This window comes from Daucus carota, chromosome 4, assembly GCF_001625215.2.
Source record: "Daucus carota subsp. sativus chromosome 4, DH1 v3.0, whole genome shotgun sequence".
NCBI classification, from domain to species: domain Eukaryota; kingdom Viridiplantae; phylum Streptophyta; class Magnoliopsida; order Apiales; family Apiaceae; genus Daucus; species Daucus carota.
The window spans coordinates 33,208,152-33,228,797 of NC_030384.2; the positions used below are offsets into that span (position 1 = coordinate 33,208,152).

At 33.8% G+C, this 20,646-nt stretch overlaps 4 protein-coding genes across 4 annotated transcripts; 3 read left to right on the plus strand and 1 right to left on the minus strand.

Annotated features, from left to right (window-relative positions):
• Nucleotides 1-3,695: 3,695 nt before the first annotated feature.
• LOC108216831 (pentatricopeptide repeat-containing protein At4g32430, mitochondrial) lies at nucleotides 3,696-6,272 on the plus strand. Its single transcript, XM_017389677.2, has one exon. It carries the CDS (start codon nucleotides 3,871-3,873, stop codon nucleotides 6,181-6,183), a length of 2,313 nt encoding a protein of 770 aa, XP_017245166.1. The 5' UTR covers nucleotides 3,696-3,870; the 3' UTR covers nucleotides 6,184-6,272.
• Nucleotides 6,273-6,759: 487 nt separating this feature from the next.
• LOC108216301 (uncharacterized) lies at nucleotides 6,760-9,888 on the plus strand. The gene is made up of 8 exons (XM_017389028.2): nucleotides 6,760-6,938; nucleotides 7,405-7,517; nucleotides 8,282-8,353; nucleotides 8,562-8,597; nucleotides 8,995-9,040; nucleotides 9,167-9,254; nucleotides 9,448-9,505; nucleotides 9,695-9,888. The coding sequence occupies exons 1-8, from the start codon at nucleotides 6,860-6,862 to the stop codon at nucleotides 9,743-9,745; spliced, it is 543 nt and encodes a 180-aa protein (XP_017244517.1). The 5' UTR covers nucleotides 6,760-6,859; the 3' UTR covers nucleotides 9,746-9,888.
• A 786-nt stretch (nucleotides 9,889-10,674) lies between these two features.
• Nucleotides 10,675-14,644, minus strand: LOC108215557 (chaperone protein dnaJ 49). Its single transcript, XM_017388046.2, has 2 exons — nucleotides 13,423-14,644; nucleotides 10,675-11,016 (listed from the first exon to the last, which is right to left on the minus strand). Exon 1 carries the CDS (start codon nucleotides 14,499-14,501, stop codon nucleotides 13,434-13,436), a length of 1,068 nt encoding a protein of 355 aa, XP_017243535.1. The 5' UTR covers nucleotides 14,502-14,644; the 3' UTR covers nucleotides 10,675-11,016; nucleotides 13,423-13,433.
• Nucleotides 14,645-16,006: 1,362 nt separating this feature from the next.
• On the plus strand, nucleotides 16,007-20,375 carry LOC108215537 (ribosome biogenesis regulatory protein homolog). Its single transcript, XM_017388017.2, has 8 exons — nucleotides 16,007-16,267; nucleotides 17,351-17,501; nucleotides 17,988-18,039; nucleotides 18,157-18,285; nucleotides 18,472-18,589; nucleotides 19,327-19,510; nucleotides 19,604-19,717; nucleotides 19,825-20,375. The coding sequence occupies exons 1-8, from the start codon at nucleotides 16,179-16,181 to the stop codon at nucleotides 19,987-19,989; spliced, it is 1,002 nt and encodes a 333-aa protein (XP_017243506.1). The 5' UTR covers nucleotides 16,007-16,178; the 3' UTR covers nucleotides 19,990-20,375.
• Nucleotides 20,376-20,646: the final 271 nt, after the last annotated feature.

Genomic DNA, 20,646 nt, shown 5'->3' on the forward strand with positions numbered 1-20,646 from the left:
ACAACCTATTGGGACGGAAGGAGTATATAATTGACAAAATCAAAAGGTCTTTGTGTTTTGACAAAAATCCTACAAAATGATAGTCGGCCGTCATTCATAACTTTCATCCATCCGTCACCGTCTCATCCTTCCATCAACCCATCCTCTCATCTCATCTCCTCCGTTTTTGAATCTTTAATTTATATTTATTAGTTTTTTTTAATAAAATCGAGATCTAATTTTTTTTGGGAGTGATCTCGTTGTCGTACCCATCCTTTTGGGTTGTTGATTGTCCCCAATTTTTGGGTGTATGTTTTGGTATGTTTTTGCTTTGTCGTCATGCTGCGTTAAGAATGATTTTTGGATTTTTGCGGTGTATTGGGAGATTTGGGCAACCCGTTTCAAATCTGGAATGGTGGTGATTATCGCGAGAGCTCACATGGCACAACAAAGGATTGTTCGATATATGGGACATTTGTATTAGGGCTGTAAATGGAGCGGATATTCGGTCCGACCCGGTCCGATCCAAGAGCCAACGGAGCGGATATGGATCATCTAAAATAAAATCCGATCCGGAAAAAATCCGATCTGATATGTATAGGATATGGATTTAATATGATCCGATCCGAAAATAATCCGATCCGACTTTTATATATATAAATTTATTTATTTATAATTATATATATATATATATATAATACTTAACTAATATATTATAAATAAAAGTAAATAAAATAAATTAGACACTTGGGTATTCATTTTTTCAACATACCGCTAATTTCATGTTTTGGATATGTATGTTACTCAACTTCAGTTGCTTACTTGGATGGTTATGTGCATTGGTATTAGTTTCATGTTTTAATAATCGTAACTGGCAGTAGCGACACATTTTTTGTAGTTGTGTCTTAATGATTAATATGTGTACTGATAACTGATGTGTGTTTTATATGACTTTGTTATTTTTATTTTTATTTTACAATACATATTTGAATTTTTCTGCGATCCGAAAATTTTATATATAAATAATGGAATTTTTTTTCTTAAATATACATGGAGCGGAGCTCCCATCCGAAAATCCGATAATCCTATAGATTAGAATATGGATCATGTTCTAAAAAATCCGACTACAATCCGATCTGAATCCGAATCCGATAAAATTAAACGGATCAGGATATGGATCAAAGGTGATCCGATCCAAATCCGATCCATCGACACCCCTAATTTGTATCCCCGACCTCAGTTGGTCTAACTGATGGGCATGAATATCGGGCTATCATCGGTTTCTTACGTGCACATGTCAACTGTGATTCTAATATTTTCAGGAATTTTGATGTCGACTGAATTATTCGAGAAACCATTATAATCATTTTTAATATTAAGAATATTTATATTCTATCTATTAAGCAATCTGAAAACAAAGCGACTATTTGATTAGCTCGTTTTTTGTTTCACAGTGAAGTTGTAGTTGTCAACTGTGTTCCAGTATTTTATTTTCAATAAGATCATATTGTTCGTAAAAAAAACTATATAATTGACAATTAAAAGGATAATAGATAAATATAATTATTTAATATACACATGTTCAATAATTATGTTTAATATAATATATACTCTCTCTGGTTTTTATTATAAGACACCAAAACTTTTTGCACACAATTCTAGGTGCTTTGACCACCTACTTAAAATTATTATTTTTTAAAATTTTTCTTTTTCTGAATTAAAATATGTGATGTATATTTTAATTCAGAATAAGAAAATTTTAAAAATAATAATTTTAAATAGGTGGTGAAGCACCTAGAATTATGTGCAAAAAGTCTTGATGCTTTGTAATAAGGACCAGAGGAGTAGTATAGTATTTGCAAGAGAAAATATATTACGCCTTTTTTAAACTTTTTAGTATCTTGACTTTCAAAATTCTGATTTGCTTCTCTCCATCGGAATTGATGATAGTTGATGTTGACGTGGTAACTATGTGACAATTAAAAATATTTGACTCAAAGTGAACTTCTTTATTTTGAAATTAAATAACTAATTGAAGTGATATTTTAATATTAAATTATAAGTAATTGCAAGAATGAAAGTATTGAAAATTTTCAATTTCAAGTTCACTAACATATTGAATTTTGTTATTGGTAACAAAACTTTGTTCTCTTGAAATTAAAATAAAAAATTCTGTACATTACCAAACTCAAAAATAAATAAACAAAATATTCACCTTGCATATTTTTCGATCATTTCGAAATTAACATATCAAGAATATTTCACTTCAACCGATGGAATTTTGATTGCCACGTTATTGGAACTAGCTTTTTAAACCCGTGCAAAGCACGGGTTGGTTTAAATTATTTTTTCAATATATTTTGTATCCTTTTGTCATCTTTTTTAAATTGAGGTTATTTGTATTATAAAAGTAATTTAAATTATATATTTATTTATATATTAAGTCGTATTATGTTAGTGTTTATAGGTACACATATCCTCACTATTATGATATTTATTAAAATATAAACATTAAAAATATACATTATTTAAAATTTTTATATAATTAAATTACCACTTACCTGAAATTATTGAAAATTTGATTTACGAAATGAGATTCTTGCCGAATCAGATTTTTTGTCATATAGTAATATATTATATTTAAAATTATTTTAATATATATATACATAATTTTATTAAATCATAATAATTAAATATTCTAAAAATCGGCTGACTAACAGATTAGTCGATAATCAGATGGATTTTTAATCTGAATTGACAAAATTCGGTTGAATTGATGATTTATTGGTCTAAAATTGGAATAATCAGTCGAAAATCAGAAGAATATTAAAATTTATAAAATGTGTGGGAGAAATTTAAAATTTTAAAAATGATGATATATATTATCTTTACATATATAGTATTAAACTAATTCTGAATACTGTTACCACTAATCATTTCGATAAATCGCTGATTTTTTGATTCCCACTTTTTACAATACCGAATTTTTATTTATTTATTAAATCATAATTATAAATATACTACAAATATATGTATTGAATTCTTAATGTAAAGTAATTAATGAATGGATATTAATGTCTAATAAAAGTTACTCCCTCTGTCCCAGTCAATTGTATACGTTTCTTTTTCACTGCTCGACACGCTTTTTAAGGCTCTTATAAAACATAGTTCTACAACTTATTTTTAAGATTTTCTTTTTTTGTATAAAAGTATAAATGTTATACTTTTATACAAAAAAAGAAAATCTTAAAAATAATTTACAGAACTATACTACATTGAAGCATTAAAGTCCGTGTCGCGCCCCCGTCTCCCAATGTATACTATTGACCGGGACGGAGGGAGTAATATAACAATAATAACTTTTGTGTAAAATGTATATATGCATAAGTGAGTAAGGGTATATCAGTCCTTTCGAATTAAATAACTCAAAGTTCCTCTCTTAAATATATAATAGATGCTGACTAATAGTCAAATTTTGAATGGGAGAACGCAAATAATTATGAGTTCTTAAAATTAAAGTATTCAAATAATATTTTATTTATAATATATGGACCTAAAATATAAATTTTCACTAATTTAAGGATAAAAAATTTCATATAAATTAGTAGGATCAATCAAACGAGACTTCAAACTTAAAAATGTGTAAAAATTATTCCTTAAAACACGTGAATAAATAATATGTTTAGGTTACAAGATCAAATCAAATTAAAATAAAAAATATTATATAAAAAAATCATGTGCTGACAAAATGAAAAACTGAAAATTGCGGGAGTTTCGTTTAAAACGAGAACAAACATGTACATACTCCATGTATAAATAAACTTCAGGGCCAAAAAGCTCGTAGCTGCCTAGAGTAACGGCCCCTTGGAACCCCAATTCTAACTTATTCTGATGATCACCCGCCATTTGATTTTCAAAGCCCGCCTCACTAAAACTCTAAACAGTCTAATAATTTTCCAAAGACTCTGTTCATTTCAACATGCCTGCCAAGTGTTCGATAAGAATCCTCATAGAGTTAATATCTCTGCTCATCAATCCATGCTTAAAGAGATTCGTGAAAATAGTCATGCCAGAGCTCTTGACATTTTCAAGAAAGAGCGTCACCTGGGTCTCTTCAACATTGATGAAGTTGCGGTCGCCATTGCACTCAAGGCTTGTCGAGGGGATTTGAGGTTTGGGTGCCAAATGCATGGGTTTGCTGTGACCTCTGGCTTGTTTGGTTATTTGACTGTATCAAATTCTTTGATGAACATGTATTGTAAAGCTGGAAAGTTCAGTCTAGCTTTTTCGATGTTTGAGAACCTTGATGTCCTGGATGTTGTTTCTTGGAATACTATTCTTTCGGGGTTTCAAGATGGTGAAGACGCGTTGAGTTTTGCTTGTAAGATGAATTCAAGTGAGTTTAAATTTGATGCTGTTACGTATAATGTTGTTCTATCGCATTGTGCAGACAACGAAGAGTTTTGTTTTGGAAGTCAGTTGCATGGTTTAGTACGTAAATGCGGTATGGAGGGTGAAATATATGTTGGGAATGCACTTATAACGTTGTATACTAAATGGGGAAGAATGCTGGAAGCTGATAGAGTATTTAAAGATATGCCCGAAAAAGATTTGGTTTCATGGAATTCAATGATCTCTGGTTACAATCAGGAGGGGAATTATGGGGTTAAGGCCATTGAAGCTTTTGTTCAGATGGTAAAAGAGGGAATGAAGCTTGATCACGTTTCGTTTACTAGTGTAGTTTCATCTTGCGGGAATGAAAGAAATTTGAAGCTTGGAAGGCAGGTGCATGGCTTAACAATTAAAAGGGGATTTGAGATGCATGTTAAGGTTTCTAATGTTTTGATCTCTATGTATTCCAAGTGTGAGGTCATAGAAGATGCACGATTGGTCTTTTGGAGCATGAATGATCGTAATGTGATATCCTGGACAACAATGATTTCGATAAATGAAGGGATTGCCGTTTCTCTATTCAATGAGATGAGAGGTGATGGAGTTTATCCAAATGATGTTACATTTATTACACTGGTTCATGCCATAACAACCCATGTTATGATGTATGAAGGTAAAACTGTTCATGGGTTCTGTATAAAGACAAGCTTTGTATCAGAAATGAATGTTGCCAATAGCTTCATTACCATGTATGCTAGGTTTGAGGCCATTGAAGACTCAAAACGAGTGTTCGATGAGCTTGAGTGCAGAGAAATTGTGTCTTGGAATGCTCTAATCTCTGGGTATGAGCAGAATAGAATGTATCAGGAAGCTGTTCAGACATTTTTGTTAGCAAGATTGCACCTACGACCAAACCACTACTCATTTGGCAGTGTTTTAAGTGCGATTGGGGCATCCGAGTCCATTTCTTTGAGGCATGGAGAAATGAGTCATTCTTTTTTGGTGAAGCTTGGACTGAACAAGGATCCTATTGTTTTAAACGCTCTCCTTGACATGTATGCAAAACGTGGACACATTTCGGAGTCTCTAAAAATATTTAAAGAGATACCAGAAAGAAGCCAAGTTGCTTGGACAGCTATTATTTCAGCCTATGCAAGGCATGGAGACTATGAATCAGTTATGATTTTGTTTGAAGAGATGGGAAGTGATAATGTTAGACCAGATTCACTTACGTTCCTTTCTATCTTAACTGTTTGTGGCAGGAAAGGAATGGTTAATAAAGGCCGTGAAATGTTTGAATTAATGGTAAACGTCTATTCAATTGAGCCATCTCATGAGCATTATTCATGCATGGTAGACATGTTGGGACGAGCAGGGCGGTTAGATGAGGCAGAGGAGCTTGTGAAACAGATTCCAGGAGGACCTGGAGTGTCTGTAATGCAGAGCTTGCTTGGATCTTGCAGAGTACATGGTAATGTGGAAATGGGGAGGTGGGCAGCCGACGCATTGATGCAGATGGAGCCCCAAGAATCTGGTTCGTATGTGTTGATGTCAAACTTATATGCAGATAAAGGGGATTGGGAGAAAGTAGCAATGATACGTAAAGTGATGCGAGATAGAGGTGTAAAGAAGGAGATAGGTTTTAGCTGGGCAGATGTAGGCGACACTGATGGTTCCTTGAGTTCACATGGATTCTCATCTGATGACAAGACTCATAAACAATGGGAGGAGATCTATAAAATGGCAGAATGCTTAGGATCAGGAATGAAACTAATTTTGAAGGCCGGGGAAGATTTTGCATTGCAAGTATAACAGTTGGTCCAGACATCTTATTTTTTAGACAGGATGGTCCATACATTAATGGAAATCCACACGAAATATAATGATTTTTTTTATTCTTATACGAGGCATTAAAAGAACGAAAATATTTGCATTTTTATAAAAAGAATGAAAAGATTTGAAAATCTTGGTAGATTTCTCGGAGATTAAAATGAGATATGGTGTCTTATAAATTACAAAAAGGTTACATTTAAAATTTGGCATTGTAGGCTTGCAGCACACTTAATTTTACGACAAGAAACAAAATTAACCAAATTATGTTGAAATAATAACATTTAGCGAGTCTTAAATATGTAATACAACATCCTTAAAAAAACTTGTAATACAACATTGTCTTCTAAACAATTGAAGAATGACACCCAAAGTTATAAATTAGAAGAGGAGAAATAAAAAAATAGATGAAAGAAAATATTTTTCTCTTATATATTATATTATTGTTTTTTTTTAATTATTATAATAATATATTTTTATTATAATTTAATTGGTATTGATTATTAGCATTTAATTTATTAATAAATATTGGGTAATGAAATAAAGGCGACCTGGGTCTCGTCAAAAGCGGATATATAGTAGGAGACGGTAGATCAACACACTGTAAACATAAATCTGCGGCGGTCTGATAGCGGAAGAGACGACCGGTGTTGTAGAAATGGGGTGGATCGGAGAGCAAGTAGATTCAATCAAGTCTATTCAATTCAGACAGTTTATCACTCAGACCATCTCTCTCGGTCATCTCTCTCTCCCTCTCTCTCCCCCTCCCTCTCTCTATCTCTGTCTCTCCCCCTCTCTCTGTCTCTCTCTCTCCCTCTCTGTCTCTGTCTCTCTCCCCCCTCTCTCTGTCTCTGTCTCTCTCTCTCTCTCTCCCCACATATCTATGTTTTAATTTTTTACGGGATCTTAAATCTCTCTGTCAAGCTTGGGAAAGATAAAGTTTGGGACTTTGACAAGTAATCCTTTTAATGAATAGGAGTTCTATTTATATTTTTCAGCTTCTTGATTTTGCAATTACAGAATGTCGTACATTTTTTATAGGGCTTGGTTTACAGTTCAGGGGTTTTTAGCCTTTTGTTAATTATTCTTGAACAAAAGGTTTACATTAATTTATTTATATCTTAAACAAATTTATCGTAGCAATTTAGTTTTCCTACTTGTGGTAGGGGAGTAATTAATCGTGCATTTGTAATTTATCTATAGGCATGATTGTCACATCAGCACTAATTATATGGAAAGGATTGATGTGTGTGACTGGTAGCGAGTCACCTGTTGTTGTGGTGCTTTCTGGGAGCATGGAGCCTGGCTTCAAGAGAGTATGTGCCTTGATCAAATATGTGCTTTTTAATTTTGACGTAACTGATATCTAGGAGCATATGTAATTTTTAGTGAATCTTCTAGTCTGGCTGGCAAGAGGTCGTTTTTACCAGGTGCAAATAATTTGTAAATTACTCAGTATTGATAGGGGAAAAGTTTTGTTCAATATGGCGTTCTGCTAGCAACAAGTATTTAGCGTGTTACTGTTTGCAGTTTCAATAAATTTTGTGAATGCGGTAAGAAAATCATACAGTTCAACTGAAAATAATGCAGTGACGTACACTTGCATATGCCATATCAAATCTGGTCAGACAAAATTGTGGGAAAATGTCAAATAATACAATCTGCCTGTGAACTATTTCTCTAAGATATCAATGCCCGTGTTTGGCTAAACTTATTTAGCCCAATTATGGACTTATATTTCTTTTATTTATTTATTTATTTATTTATTTATTTTACATTTGCATAATAATTTTTTAGTATTAAGTATTTAACAGGTGTTTAACATTTCTTATTTACATACATAAGTCACTTATTTCCAGAAAAAAGTACACAGTTACGTACTTTTGTCAGAACTAGGTAACTTATTTCTGAAAATTAAGATAAACAAAACGGGGCATTATTACACGACATATTGCTTTCTTTAAAGTTTCTCCCACTGACAGCAAACAAGAGAATATAATTCAATTAATTATACAAATATGAAATTTATCTTACTTCTTGTTGTATGTTTTTTATACACAAATCTGTGCTTTTCTTGCAGGGTGACATTTTATTCTTGCATATGAGCAAGGATCCAATTCGCGCGGGAGAAATTGTCGTGTTCAATATTGATGTAGGTGGTTCTTATTTACTTTCTCGAGCGCACAGTTGACTCCTAGAAACATTCCAGTATTGTGTCTTTTGAACTCTTCTCACAGTTTATGACTTTGATAACAAGACTTTTTTTTGGGTTATACATTGATTTCTAGGATTGGGTTATACATTGATTTCTAGGATATTGATAATAATCACTATTTTTGGTACCATTTTTGTCCTTGCAGGGACGTGAAATTCCTATTGTCCATCGAGTTATTAAGGTGAGCAATTTTGGATGCCTTATTTTATTTTAAACAGATGCCTTGTTTTATTTTAAAAATAATTTATGGTCGTCTGCCTTGACCTGTCAATGAATAACCAGGATTCGTTGGGAAGTTTTCTCATTATAATTATGGGTTGTATCTTTAAGTAAGAGCAAGTCACAGACTACATCTTCTAGATGTAGCTGTGTATTTAGGATAATATCATGCTTCACTTGTTTGGAGGTTGGGTAGACATTTCTGCTAATAAACAAGAAGTGACCATATAGTTCTGTAATATTTAAATCTGTTGCATGTATCACATCTGTCTCAAAGTACGTTACTCCTTAGAAATTGGATTATCCCCAAGGCAAGGGGTCGCGTGTTGTTAATGTGCTTTCTGATTGTTATAATGTAGGTTCACGAGCGCCCAGACACTGGAGAAGTAGAAGTCCTCACAAAAGGTATTAAATGTTTTAATTTTTTATACATATATCCTTTAGCATTGATTTGTTGTTTTAAAGCAATGCATTTATATCATGCTTCATTAATTTATTTATTTTTCTATGTTTCCTTCTTGGTTTCGTCAGGTGACAATAATCTTGGGGATGACAGACTTCTGTATGCTCAGGGACAGCTCTGGCTGCAAAGACATCATGTAATGGGGAGAGCTGTAGGGTTAGTAGTTTTCCATTGTTTCATAGATTAAGGAATTGGATCATATATTAAACTATATTGCATGATTATTTTTTTAGCCATTTTGCAACTGCACGGTACAGTACTCTGTCTTCTGGCAGTTGTAGATAAATTATAAAAGGTTTTTTCTGTGTGTGTGTGTGAATCTAAATATTGCTTGCATTTCATGACGCAGGTTCTTGCCCTATGTTGGCTGGGTAACAATCATTATGACTGAAAAGCCTATAATCAAGGTTTGATTTTTCGAGATTTTGACGAATTGTTTTCAGATTAATCTAACCTTGAAAGGGTTGCATATTGTTGTTTGAAACTGCCCTTCCTTGCTAATTTCGGTTGAGCTTCACTAATGCATAAAGAAGTACAATTGCCTCTTTTCTGATAGTATGGTCGCATATATTTACTTTGCTCTGTTCTTGTTGCAGTACATATTGATTGGAGCTTTAGGCCTGCTTGTCATTACATCAAAGGAGTAGGATTTGGTCTGTCTTTTTGTATCATCAGATGGCTAAGATTGGTGGGAAACAAATTGCATGTAGACGAAACCTAATTGTAACATGTTGATTTGGATACAAGAGACTAGTGCTTGATTATAGAATATATTTATTTCTGAGACTAATTTCTTGCTTTCAAGTATACCTGCAAGATAATGTGTTTGAAATTTTGAATTCCTGCTCATTTGTAAAGTGCATGATGAAACACAGCTTTCGGCAAAACAAATCTCGTAACATGAAAAGATACTCTCTTTTTTAACCCAGGGGTATCATTCATTCAACTAATATATGAAGTTTATATTTTACATTTTTAGGACTTCTGTTCTTAGCTGTGGGTGTCCAATGAATCACAATTCTAACATCAGATAATTAATCAATTTCAAATGGCCTAATAAGTTACTTAATTCCCATGTTCTGAAGAAGCTGCACATGGTTAAAAGGAACTAAAATCAATTTACATGCTCAATTGAAACATTTGATCTTAAGAAACAGACATAAAACTGATAACTTCAGATATGACCTGAGAAAATTCACACCGTCGGTTGATGCCCATTGAAAGCATCGTTCCAGAATTCAGACTCTAATAGAATTCCCCGAAAGAATAAAAGGGACTATACTCCTAATTACCCTAATTATAAACGGCTGTATCTTAGTGCTTGATTTTGTACTTAAATCCCTCTAATTAGAATCGAGTAATGCCTGCTTATTTGTAATTGATTCTTTTTTCCCTTCATCAAATTCAGATGTCTAATTAAGACATCACCCTCCTCCATTGACCCTATGAAGTGTACATCACAGTTCCGAAAATTCTGATTTTTTTCAGGCTAAGTGCTCATGTATAGATACTGGATAGGCAAACCTTAAGGTGGTAGATGTGCGAAGTACAAGTATTTAAAAAGAAAACCATGAAGTTCTTTAAAAACTTTATTTCAAGTTGCTCGACCCCATCTTTCACATGTGCCAGAAGTACAATTATCGCAACTTATGCAACTAAATGTATGAAGTATCAAGTATGAACATGAGAATGTAGATAATTACACGAGTATCTAGAGAGTTTGAAGATGTCACCCCATAGGACTAAGCTTTCTTCCTCATACACTAATTAACTGTTACACATACGGCAGCAGGACCCAGAGTATTTTCTGCATCAAAGGTTTGTACTCATCAAAATAAAGGCTAAAGGTATGCCATCATCTATTTGCAGCCTCTAAATTCTGCAAAAATACATCAAACTGGTATTCTGGCTGCATAACCTGCATAGAAAATGTGGAGGTCAGACAAAGAATTAGATGATCCAGATCCGAGCAAACAATTAGATGAATTAAACAATTCCTTTAGAGAAAATTAGTTCATTCAAATGAATGAATAAGAGCTACACAAAATATGGCAAGAGCCTTCCATTGACGGCAAGTCATAATTCAAAAATTCACAAGAATCTGGGATTCTGGAAGAATATGAAAGAGATTATAACTATATTTCATATTTATACCGAACCGAGAATAATCCTAATGAGACTTAAATTTTAGGACCCAATCTCAACCCCACTACATGCAAGGAGAATAAACAAGCTCTAGTCAGCAAGTAAGCTCTGAAAACTTAGGTACTAAATAACAGTTTGATATAGAATGTTCGGTAAAAAAGATTGTGCTGGCACTGTTGGGCTTAACATTTGTGCTTTAAGCAGTGAACGACGGGATGGAGAGAAGTGAAGCTCTGGTTTTATTCACTTGCCTAAAAGGCTACACCTTGAAGACTGCATGTTTTTCTTCTCATATGATTTCATATAAGGAATGACATCAATTACTATAACAGACCTAGACCAATCCTAATCAAACTTAAATTCAAAAAACAGTATTCTAGACTTCAAGAGTTCAAGCAAAATCATGCTAATTTTAGAATATTGCTAGTGAATATATATTCAAACTTAATCATCATCATATACGATTATTTAAAATCTGTAGACTGTAGGACATAAATTATTAAATGAATTTAGAACTCCTGTCCTTTATCACTACTCTACGCTGTGCTCCATAGTTTTTAGTTGAAAAGAAAAGAAACAAAAAAAATTGTAACAACTTTCTTCAGCACGCTCGCAGGAAGAGAAAATTTTGAAAAAAAGAGATTTGTGTGAAAACTTCTCTTCCAATAGGAATTTTCTTTCCAGTTCTTTTCTCTTGTTTCCAGGTAAAACTCAGGAGCACAATGCAGGAATATTTTTTTATAACTTTCTATTCTCTTCTTTTCTCCTCTTCACTGAAATCTGGAAAACTCGAGAGCACACTCTAAGTAACTGTGTAAATAAGTTAGAGACTAACACAGAAATACTTCTCCATTAACATGGTGAAAAAAAGTTCTTGTTATTTTTGCTGACTTTTAAATCATTAAATTGATGACGAAAGAAGTCTGATTCCAGCATTAATGCTTCCAGAGAGACACTAAGAGACTTAAAAGTATTTATTATTCTGCTCAGCTTTGCCTGAGTTGCATTTATTTGAATCCTAAGAAAAGCTACATGTGAGTTGGTTTTGTAATTTTCCCTCCGTAAAAGGCAAAACAAAATTAACGATGTATAACAAAGATACCACAATTGCTAAAACATAACTACACGTGACATGGATATACAAATGTTACATGTATGGGCATGGAAACAATAAGGATGCTCTGTGCAGAGTTACCCGCACAAACCTTTGCTTTGGTGTTTTCCACAATATGCATGGCCTAAAACCCGATTAAAAAAAATACAAATCAGGGTCTGGGTTTTTGAGTTTCGGGTCGGGTTCAGGTTGGGTAAAATTTTACTAGGAAAAAAAGATCAGGTCATTTCCGAAGTCCGAACCCAATTTTTTAGATACATGATATACAATACATATTATTTATAATATGATCTATTGAGTCTGTCGTAGTGGGCTTCTCCATCATCAGGCCCATCATGTAATAAACATTTACCCTACCTTATTCACTTATTTCGGCTGCTATCAGACCTTATCCCTGTCTCCGTCTTTCTTACTCATTCAGGTCTGTTCTCCCATCTTTATATCTCTTCTTCTCTTTTATCGTATATACATATAGTAAAAACACGTCAACATTTGTATATATCAACACGCATCTATCTTTGTGTGTGTGTGCGCGCACGCTCTGATTTACAGATGTGTTTCTGTGTCTGTGTATAATCATTGTGGCTCTGATTCGGTAATTATACAGATCTAGTGTAAATTGAAGAGGAAAGAGATGAGGGACTGATTAACATTTTATTTTTTTGTTTAATTATTGTGCTCAGGTCATGTCGGGTCATTTGTGGGTTTCCTGGGTAGAAAACAATCTGGGATTGTGTCAAGAATTTTCTACCCGTTTCGGGTCGTGTCGGGTACACGTTGGACTAAAAAAACCCAGGTAACATTCAACCCAACCCAGATCGCGAATGTGCACCAAAGACTTATTCAGTTTCCCCAACAATAGCGGTAGTGGATTCCAGTACAATTAGTCAATTAATGATATACTAACACAATAATTGTTAATTGATAAAGCCACCAAGAAACATTTTTAGCATTGCATCCAATTATAAGTATATACTAAAAATCACAATAGCTATGCATATAAACACATGGATAGATGTACATATCATGCAAAAAAAACAGAACTTTCAGAGAACAAATTTTAACCTGTAAAGTGATCAGGCTGCTGCCCGAAACTGCTTTAGAGCATCGCAATGTGGTGCTTCCTTAACAAAACCCCACTGAAGCCGCTGCCTCTCAATCTGACAATTGTGGCTAAGAACTGAGAGATAATCTCTTTCAATCCTTAACTCAAGCTCCTCACGCTCATTGCTACCAGTAGGATACTCTTGATCAAAATTCCTCGATTTGACATAATAATCGACACCCTTTTGTGTAGTAACCAAATGTTGATAGGGATAAGATCTAGAAAGACTGTAAACAGGCTCAGCAGACGGCCACAGGCTCAACAAAACAAACAGAATCACTGGTATCAGCTGAATCAATGCCCTAGCATTTGAAGTACCAGCAGAACCATTATTATTCCCCATTCTCACATGTACTCCATTCCCAAAACCAAACCCCCGAAACTGAGTAGCAGCACCAGGATTCATTCCCCCAAAGAAGAAATTCCTAAAAATCTCCTCAGCATCCACATCCCCATCATAAAATCCATTAAACCCTTGATTCCTCCTAGCCGGTCTCCGCTCATAAACAATCTCATCAGAACCAACAACATCATACCTTTTCCTACTCTCCTCATCATTCAAACACATAAACGACTTGGAAACCATCTTAAACGCCTCCTCAGCTCCCGGCGCCTTATTCTTATCTGGATGAACCTTAAGAGACAACTTCCGATACGCCTTCCTTATATCCTCCACACTAGCACTCTTCTCCAACCCTAGAATATCATAAAAATCCTTCTTCCTCTTAATTTCCCTCACAATCGCCACTTGTTCTTCAGTATACGCAACCGAAGACGACGAAGAAGACGATCCAGTAGCTGAATTCCTCCTACGAGGAGCAGAATTAGCATCAACCTCATCAGAATTAGGTTTTGGTGATCCGTTATCAATCGGAGTGTCTAAAGATTGAATCTTGGAGAGTAAATCATCGACAGGGAGAGAAGGATCGAGACGACGAGCTTTTGAGATGAATTTGAGCGCGCGAGATCGATCGCCGACGTCGAGTGCGTCTCGGCCGATTTTGAGACATTTGATTGCCTCGTCTTTGTTGCCGTCCATGGCGAATTAGAAGCGGGTTGGATCCGATTATAGTAGTGATGCAAATCGGGTTGAAATGATTGAGCAGATGATGATCAATTGGTTAGGGTTTCATTGACAAGAAGTGCAATCCACATACACACATGTATGTATCGGTATTACATATCACTTGCAGCAAAATCTATACTGTTATATACGCAAAAATGAAAATGTGAAAATCATGTCAACTGTATAACAAATTTTCTATAATTTTTGGGTTTCAAGTATATTTGCAAAATATTTTTTAATTGAATGTAAATAAATACAATCTTTGCAGCAAAAAAATAATTAAATACAATTTTTTTTATTTTCAGGTGTAAAATAGTGAGACAGTATTTTCCAAATAGAATTCATAGCAGAAACACAAAGAATCTGTCATACTATATCATTATGTCTTTCTTGATAAGATAGAGTATTACATGTGTTTATCAATAAAATAGAGAATTTTATGTGTTTAGAGATCAAGGATTTAAATTTGTCATTTTTGAGAGCGATCAACCAATCTCTTTTTAACTGAACATGTTAACACAAACTTGTATATATTCATCATTTCTTGAGTCGAACAACCAATCTCTTTTTATACTTGTATTTTGAACTCTTTATTCACATTCGTGATTGTACGATCATCCCAAAATCATTATTATTACAGTCTTAAATAAATTAATATCTTAGTTAGTTTTATACATGACTTATATACATCAAATAATTTTAAACCTTTGTTCACTATTACTTTTGTATTCTTAGTATTGAAGAAATGTACTACCTAGTATATTGCTATAATATAGATTTGCTTATATTTAATTATTTAACATTGTAGTTAAATCTGAATTGAACCCGAACTAAAATTTGAACATTTCTAACGAATCGGATTTTGATATTTATTTTCGATATCCAAACCCCAATCGAATCTTTTTTCTTAAAAAAAATGAGAAAAGCCAAAACATAACATAAAAGATTGGATTTGGATTTTATGAAACTCGACCTCTTGCCTCATATACATCTTTCACTGCGAACTCAATTTTGTTTTTATTTTTGTGTTTCTCTCTATTTAAGGTTGTTTAAGAAGTATTTAAGCATGATGCTTTAAATGAGATAATAAAAATTTATTATCTGATGCATTCTCGATACTTTTTTGATAAATATTTTTAAATGTAGATGATAAGTTATTCGGAATATTATATTTTGAATCTATTTATCCTTAGGATTCACGTCTCACACACATGATACTTTCAATCAAAAATTTATGTTAAAATTTGTAACATGAAAACCTTTTTTTCTCTTTTTGCTAAATAACGCATAAGTGATTAATTTATTTGATAATTTAGATTTATTGAGTTTAAGTGGATCAAATATCAATACTGCTGATTGTTATTTTTTTAGAAATGGATAAAAATGATATAATTTTTGATATTTTTAATTATGATACATATTTGTTATCAGAATCTAAATTATGGTTAAAACACAAATTAAAATTCATTTACTAAAAGCGAGTCGAAGACTTAAAAAGTGGCAAACAATTGGGGTTCAGACTTCAGGCTGCCGCTGCCCCTGACCTAAACGGCTAAACTTCACACTTCACAGCGGGTATATATCCTGTATAAACCCCCTTCTTCTTGTTTGGCTTCCTTGAATTTGTAAACAACTGAAGTAGACGGAGAGATGGGTGAGCAGAGCAGCAACTTTGAAGTTGATCTTGGGAATCTAATGGCTTTTGACCCTCATCACCATTTCTCAACTCCGCCTTCCAGGTCTCTCTCTCTCTCCCCCCCCCCCCCCCCCTCTCTCTCTCCCTCTCCCTCTCTCTCTCACGTCCTCTCCCCCTACCCCCTCCCTCCTTGACAACCCTCAACCCCCTTATCACCTCGTATGTTTAATTTTATTTTATCGCCTCTTTCATCCGGATATTTACTTAATTAGCTGGTTTAATTCAGGGGGCTTCTTCTATCTATCAGTATTATTAGTTGGAGAAGTGTTCTTGAAACTTGAAAGACATTAATTTTTAATTGCCTTTAGTAGAAGGTGCTTTTCTATACCAATTTTTTTAAAATAAAAATGATTTACTCTGTTAGATTACTAGTTTTCCTTGAGAAATATTCTCCACATGTGTTTCTCTCGTTCAAATCGAAATTAATTGGTTGGAAAAAAAGTCATAGTCACCAGGTCAGGTTGTAACCTTCCATTGGCAAAAACCAAGTTTATACACATTGTCTTTATCCTGGAAGAAGCCAGCCGTGGCACTGGATGTATGTTAGTCGGATGTTTTAACATATACGTTACAAATGTGAATGTGGAATAAATAGATTACATCATTAGTCCATAATTTTAATAATGTTTGTATTTTGTTTTCACACTTTCTCCAACGCTTTATATTATATTGCTTCTCAAAGCATACATTATATTGTTAGTTTATGTACTTTGAGTCTTTGACTACATCTGGAATTTGGAGTAGCTGGCGAATCTAGACATCGATAGTAGAATCCTCCTAATTTTTTAGTTTATTTGATGAATTTCTTTCCATTGAATTTGAGTTCATAATGGGTGGTAAAGAAGATTAATGTCAACAATTTGATGTTTGTGCAACTAAAACGTATTTTGTCATTTGATGAAGAAATTTGTTAGATGGTTTCCTGTAGGTTAAAAAGGGATAAAAATGTTAAATTCCTCGGATCATATGTTTAGTTAACGAAGTCTATAAAACAAAATATTCTTGGGCTTCCTGCTTCATGGGGTTCCCGTTTTAGTTATAATGGACCAGAATATATAATTTTTTTCTAAATACGAATGTAAACAAATTTCCCTCCCTTTTCTGTGTTAAATACATGTATACTTAGAGAGGAGCTGGTAAAGGAGAGCATACAGCAAGGCACCAAACTAGTTCAAGCAATTGCTGATTCTCTATTTAGCTTAACTTCAACTGAAGACCGAGATGGACCCATTGTCAAATTGCCTCCACCCACAACAAGATTGCCAAGAGAGAAGCCTGTATGCTCTTCTTTCTTCTTGTGCATAAGTGTTACTATGTACCTATATTTGTGGCTTATGTTTATTTATATGCCTTTAAGAAGAAATATACATATTTCTATCAAGATACTCCCTCTGTCCTCCTCAATAGTTTACAATGGGGGACGAGGGTTCGACACACATTTTAAGGCTGTCATAAAATATAGTGTGATAAATTATTTTAAACTTTTTTTCTTCTGAATGAATGTTTAATGTTTAAATTTTTATACAGAACACAGAGACTATGGGTATATTTCGTGGTTTTGATTGCTGTTGTGTGTAAGGCAGGATTTTATATCCCAACAACCGTACACATGCTTTTGCAGGAATCCAGAACAAGATATAGAAAGGAAAACATCTGAATATATGCTTCTATATTTGCATTTGAAATAGCAGGATAATCTTATTTAACACAATTTGAAAACACTAATTTTTTCACATAACTTAAACTTGTCTTTTATAATTCAGCTGCCAAAGCCTAGACCTCCAACAAAATGGGAAGAGTTTGCCAAAAAGAAAGGTTAGCTAATAACAGTATTATCTGAATATTTGTTATCAACTGCATGCTGTTCATTTTGATCCTTTTCACTCCCACAATATTGCATTTGGTTAACTGTTTTTATATTGATAAACATAGGCATCAAGAACTACAAGAAGGACAAGCAGGTGTTTGATGAACAAACTGGTACCTGGAAGCGTCGGTATGGATATGACCGTGTAAACGATGACAATGATGTTCCAATTATCGAAGCAAAGTTGACTGATGGTATAGAATGACTTGATAATCTATTTTATTTTGCTTATATTTGGATTTGTTATTTTATTATACTGTCTTTCAATTGATCAAGGGAAAAATGATCAAAGATTGTCTTTTGTGTATTTTGATCTGCATGCAATGTTATATCCCCTCCCTGATGGTCATTGTTTGAGTAGAGTAAATATATTTTCACAGAGCCAGGACAGGATCCATTTGCTAAGAGGCGCACGGAAAAGAAGCAACGAGTAGAAAAGCAAGAGAAAAACCGCTTACATAATTTAAAAGATGCAGCAAAAGTTGGTGCTCTGCCAAGGTTATTATTCTCTGTTCAATTATCCTTATATTGCAGCTTAGCAAGTGAGACATGTATTGTTTTTTGGAATCCTTATACTATATAAATGGCATAATTGCGTGTGGTCTCTGAGCTCATTCCTCGGGCCAAACAGGTTTCTTATCTAGCTTATCTGGGGTCAGCTAATGACATAATAATGTTTGATTAGTTTAGTTTCTACAATCGGATAACAAAAAACTGGTTCTTTGCACCCAAGCGTTTCTTGTGCCATGTGCTTTTGACAGTGTTTCTGAGTATGCTGCCATGATTTCATAGACAAAATTAGTAATTTTATTTATTTTCTTTATTACCTTTACTCTCTTCTGATAATGAGCATTACATGTTTGTTCCTATATGTGTTCATGTACATATACATCTCATAATATTTTTTAAGCATATTGCATGACTCTGCTTGTCAAGTCTTTTACATATTAATATATAATTACTATACATTGCACCACATTCTGTTTTTGCCTTTAGGTTTCGAAAATGATTTTATTCACACTGCTAGATTTTAATTAGCAAATTTCTCGTTTACCTTTCTCGGATGTTTCACTCTTTTTCTCTGGGTGCTAAATGATTTCTACTCTCTTATGTCGGTGAGCACTAAATGCTCTGGTCTGGTATTTCTTTGTGTATGTATGATCATACTGCATTACCACTTGTATTTAATATACTTAGTATTTACTATCCAGATCTAAGTGAGGTTTTTTCTGCAGCCATGTTCAACTTGCTGCCACAGCATTGCCTATAACAGGGACACAAGCTGCGCCTAAAAAAATTAGTAAGGATGAACTAGGGAATGTTGCTGGTATGGCAGCAACTGCAACTGCCAGTGGTGGTAAGTTTGACAAGAAATTGGCTGGTGAGAAGCCAGCAAAACATGACAAGAAATATCGAAAGGTATGCCCTATTCCTAGGCCATTTTCAATTCTATGCATCTACTAGTTCTATTAGTTTTGGATGCAAAAATTCACTTGTTTTTGGTGTATTCAGTTCTTACCAGTAGTGGAAGGATCAGGAATGGGCTCATTAGAACGGCAACAAACTGATAAAGTTCTGAACAAGTTATTGTCCTCCAATTCCCACAACATACTTGATGTTAACAAGGTATATAATTACTTTTAACTGATTATCAGTATCTGAAAATGAATTGAACTTTAATGCATCGCATACAATCGCATATCTGACTAAAAGTTTTTTCCCACTTAATACAGGCCGTTAACTTTTACAATGTAAAGAAGGACAAGAAGCGAAAACATCAAGGAAAGGATCAAGGGAAAACCTCATCGACGTCAAGCAAGTTAAAATCCAAGAAAAGTCCTTACAAGAAAATGTCAAAGAAAGGATCTTCTTCTGAGGGCAAGTCAAAAAGAAACTGAGCATGAGGCACATCATGAAGTGGTTGTTGAGACTTGGAACTGCAAGTTGCCAATCAGGGAGAAGATAAGCTTGTAGTTGGAAGTTGTTTTTTATTGCCCCGAGGAGATCTAAAAATTTAATGAATCATAATGTTGAGAAAGAAGTGCAAAGGTAATTTTCAAATAGTTCGTTATTTAACTTTTTAGATTGAGAAGGGGCAGAGTTGTGATCAAATTTGGCAGTGCGCTTCTTTTACGCTAGTGTCTATTCACCGTACTACAATGTGTGGTAGCAGTTGTTTCCCTCCGAAAATGAAATTGATTTTTGCTTACTGCTTAGGGTTCTTATTGCAATCTTGTACCCTTTATATAACATATATTAAATATGAATTCAGTTTGTTGGTTTATGGTACACACTACACAAGAGGGACATGTAGTATTAGTTAAAGGCTAATAACAATATTTGTGAGGATAATGGCCAGGAATTGAGATGTGTGATCCACATGAAACATTCTCCCCCTTTTCAGACTATGACCTCAACTGGTCAATTTCAAAATTTATCCAGTTTCTATGGTATATATTAATCACAGATGTTAAAGCAGCTTAGTTTCAGAGAGAAATTGCTCTAAATTCCACAATTTAAAGCTGAGGTGACTAAAGCCCTTAAACATGTAGCAT

Bases quoted from the DNA above. Each gene is read 5' to 3' on its own strand.
- LOC108215537 (XM_017388017.2), top strand. From the start codon at position 16,179: ATGGGTGAGCAGAGCAGCAACTTTGAAGTTGATCTTGGGAATCTAATG. The intron at 17,502-17,987 runs GTATGCTCTTCT...TTTATAATTCAG, and splicing joins GATTGCCAAGAGAGAAGCCT to CTGCCAAAGCCTAGACCTCC. The intron at 18,286-18,471 runs GTATAGAATGAC...ATATTTTCACAG, and splicing joins CGAAGCAAAGTTGACTGATG to AGCCAGGACAGGATCCATTT.
- LOC108216301 (XM_017389028.2), top strand. From the start codon at position 6,860: ATGGGGTGGATCGGAGAGCAAGTAGATTCAATCAAGTCTATTCAATTC. The intron at 8,354-8,561 runs GTAGGTGGTTCT...TTGTCCTTGCAG, and splicing joins TTGTCGTGTTCAATATTGAT to GGACGTGAAATTCCTATTGT. The intron at 8,598-8,994 runs GTGAGCAATTTT...GTTATAATGTAG, and splicing joins TTGTCCATCGAGTTATTAAG to GTTCACGAGCGCCCAGACAC.
- LOC108215557 (XM_017388046.2), bottom strand. From the start codon at position 14,501: ATGGACGGCAACAAAGACGAGGCAATCAAATGTCTCAAAATCGGCCGA.
- LOC108216831 (XM_017389677.2), top strand. From the start codon at position 3,871: ATGATCACCCGCCATTTGATTTTCAAAGCCCGCCTCACTAAAACTCTA.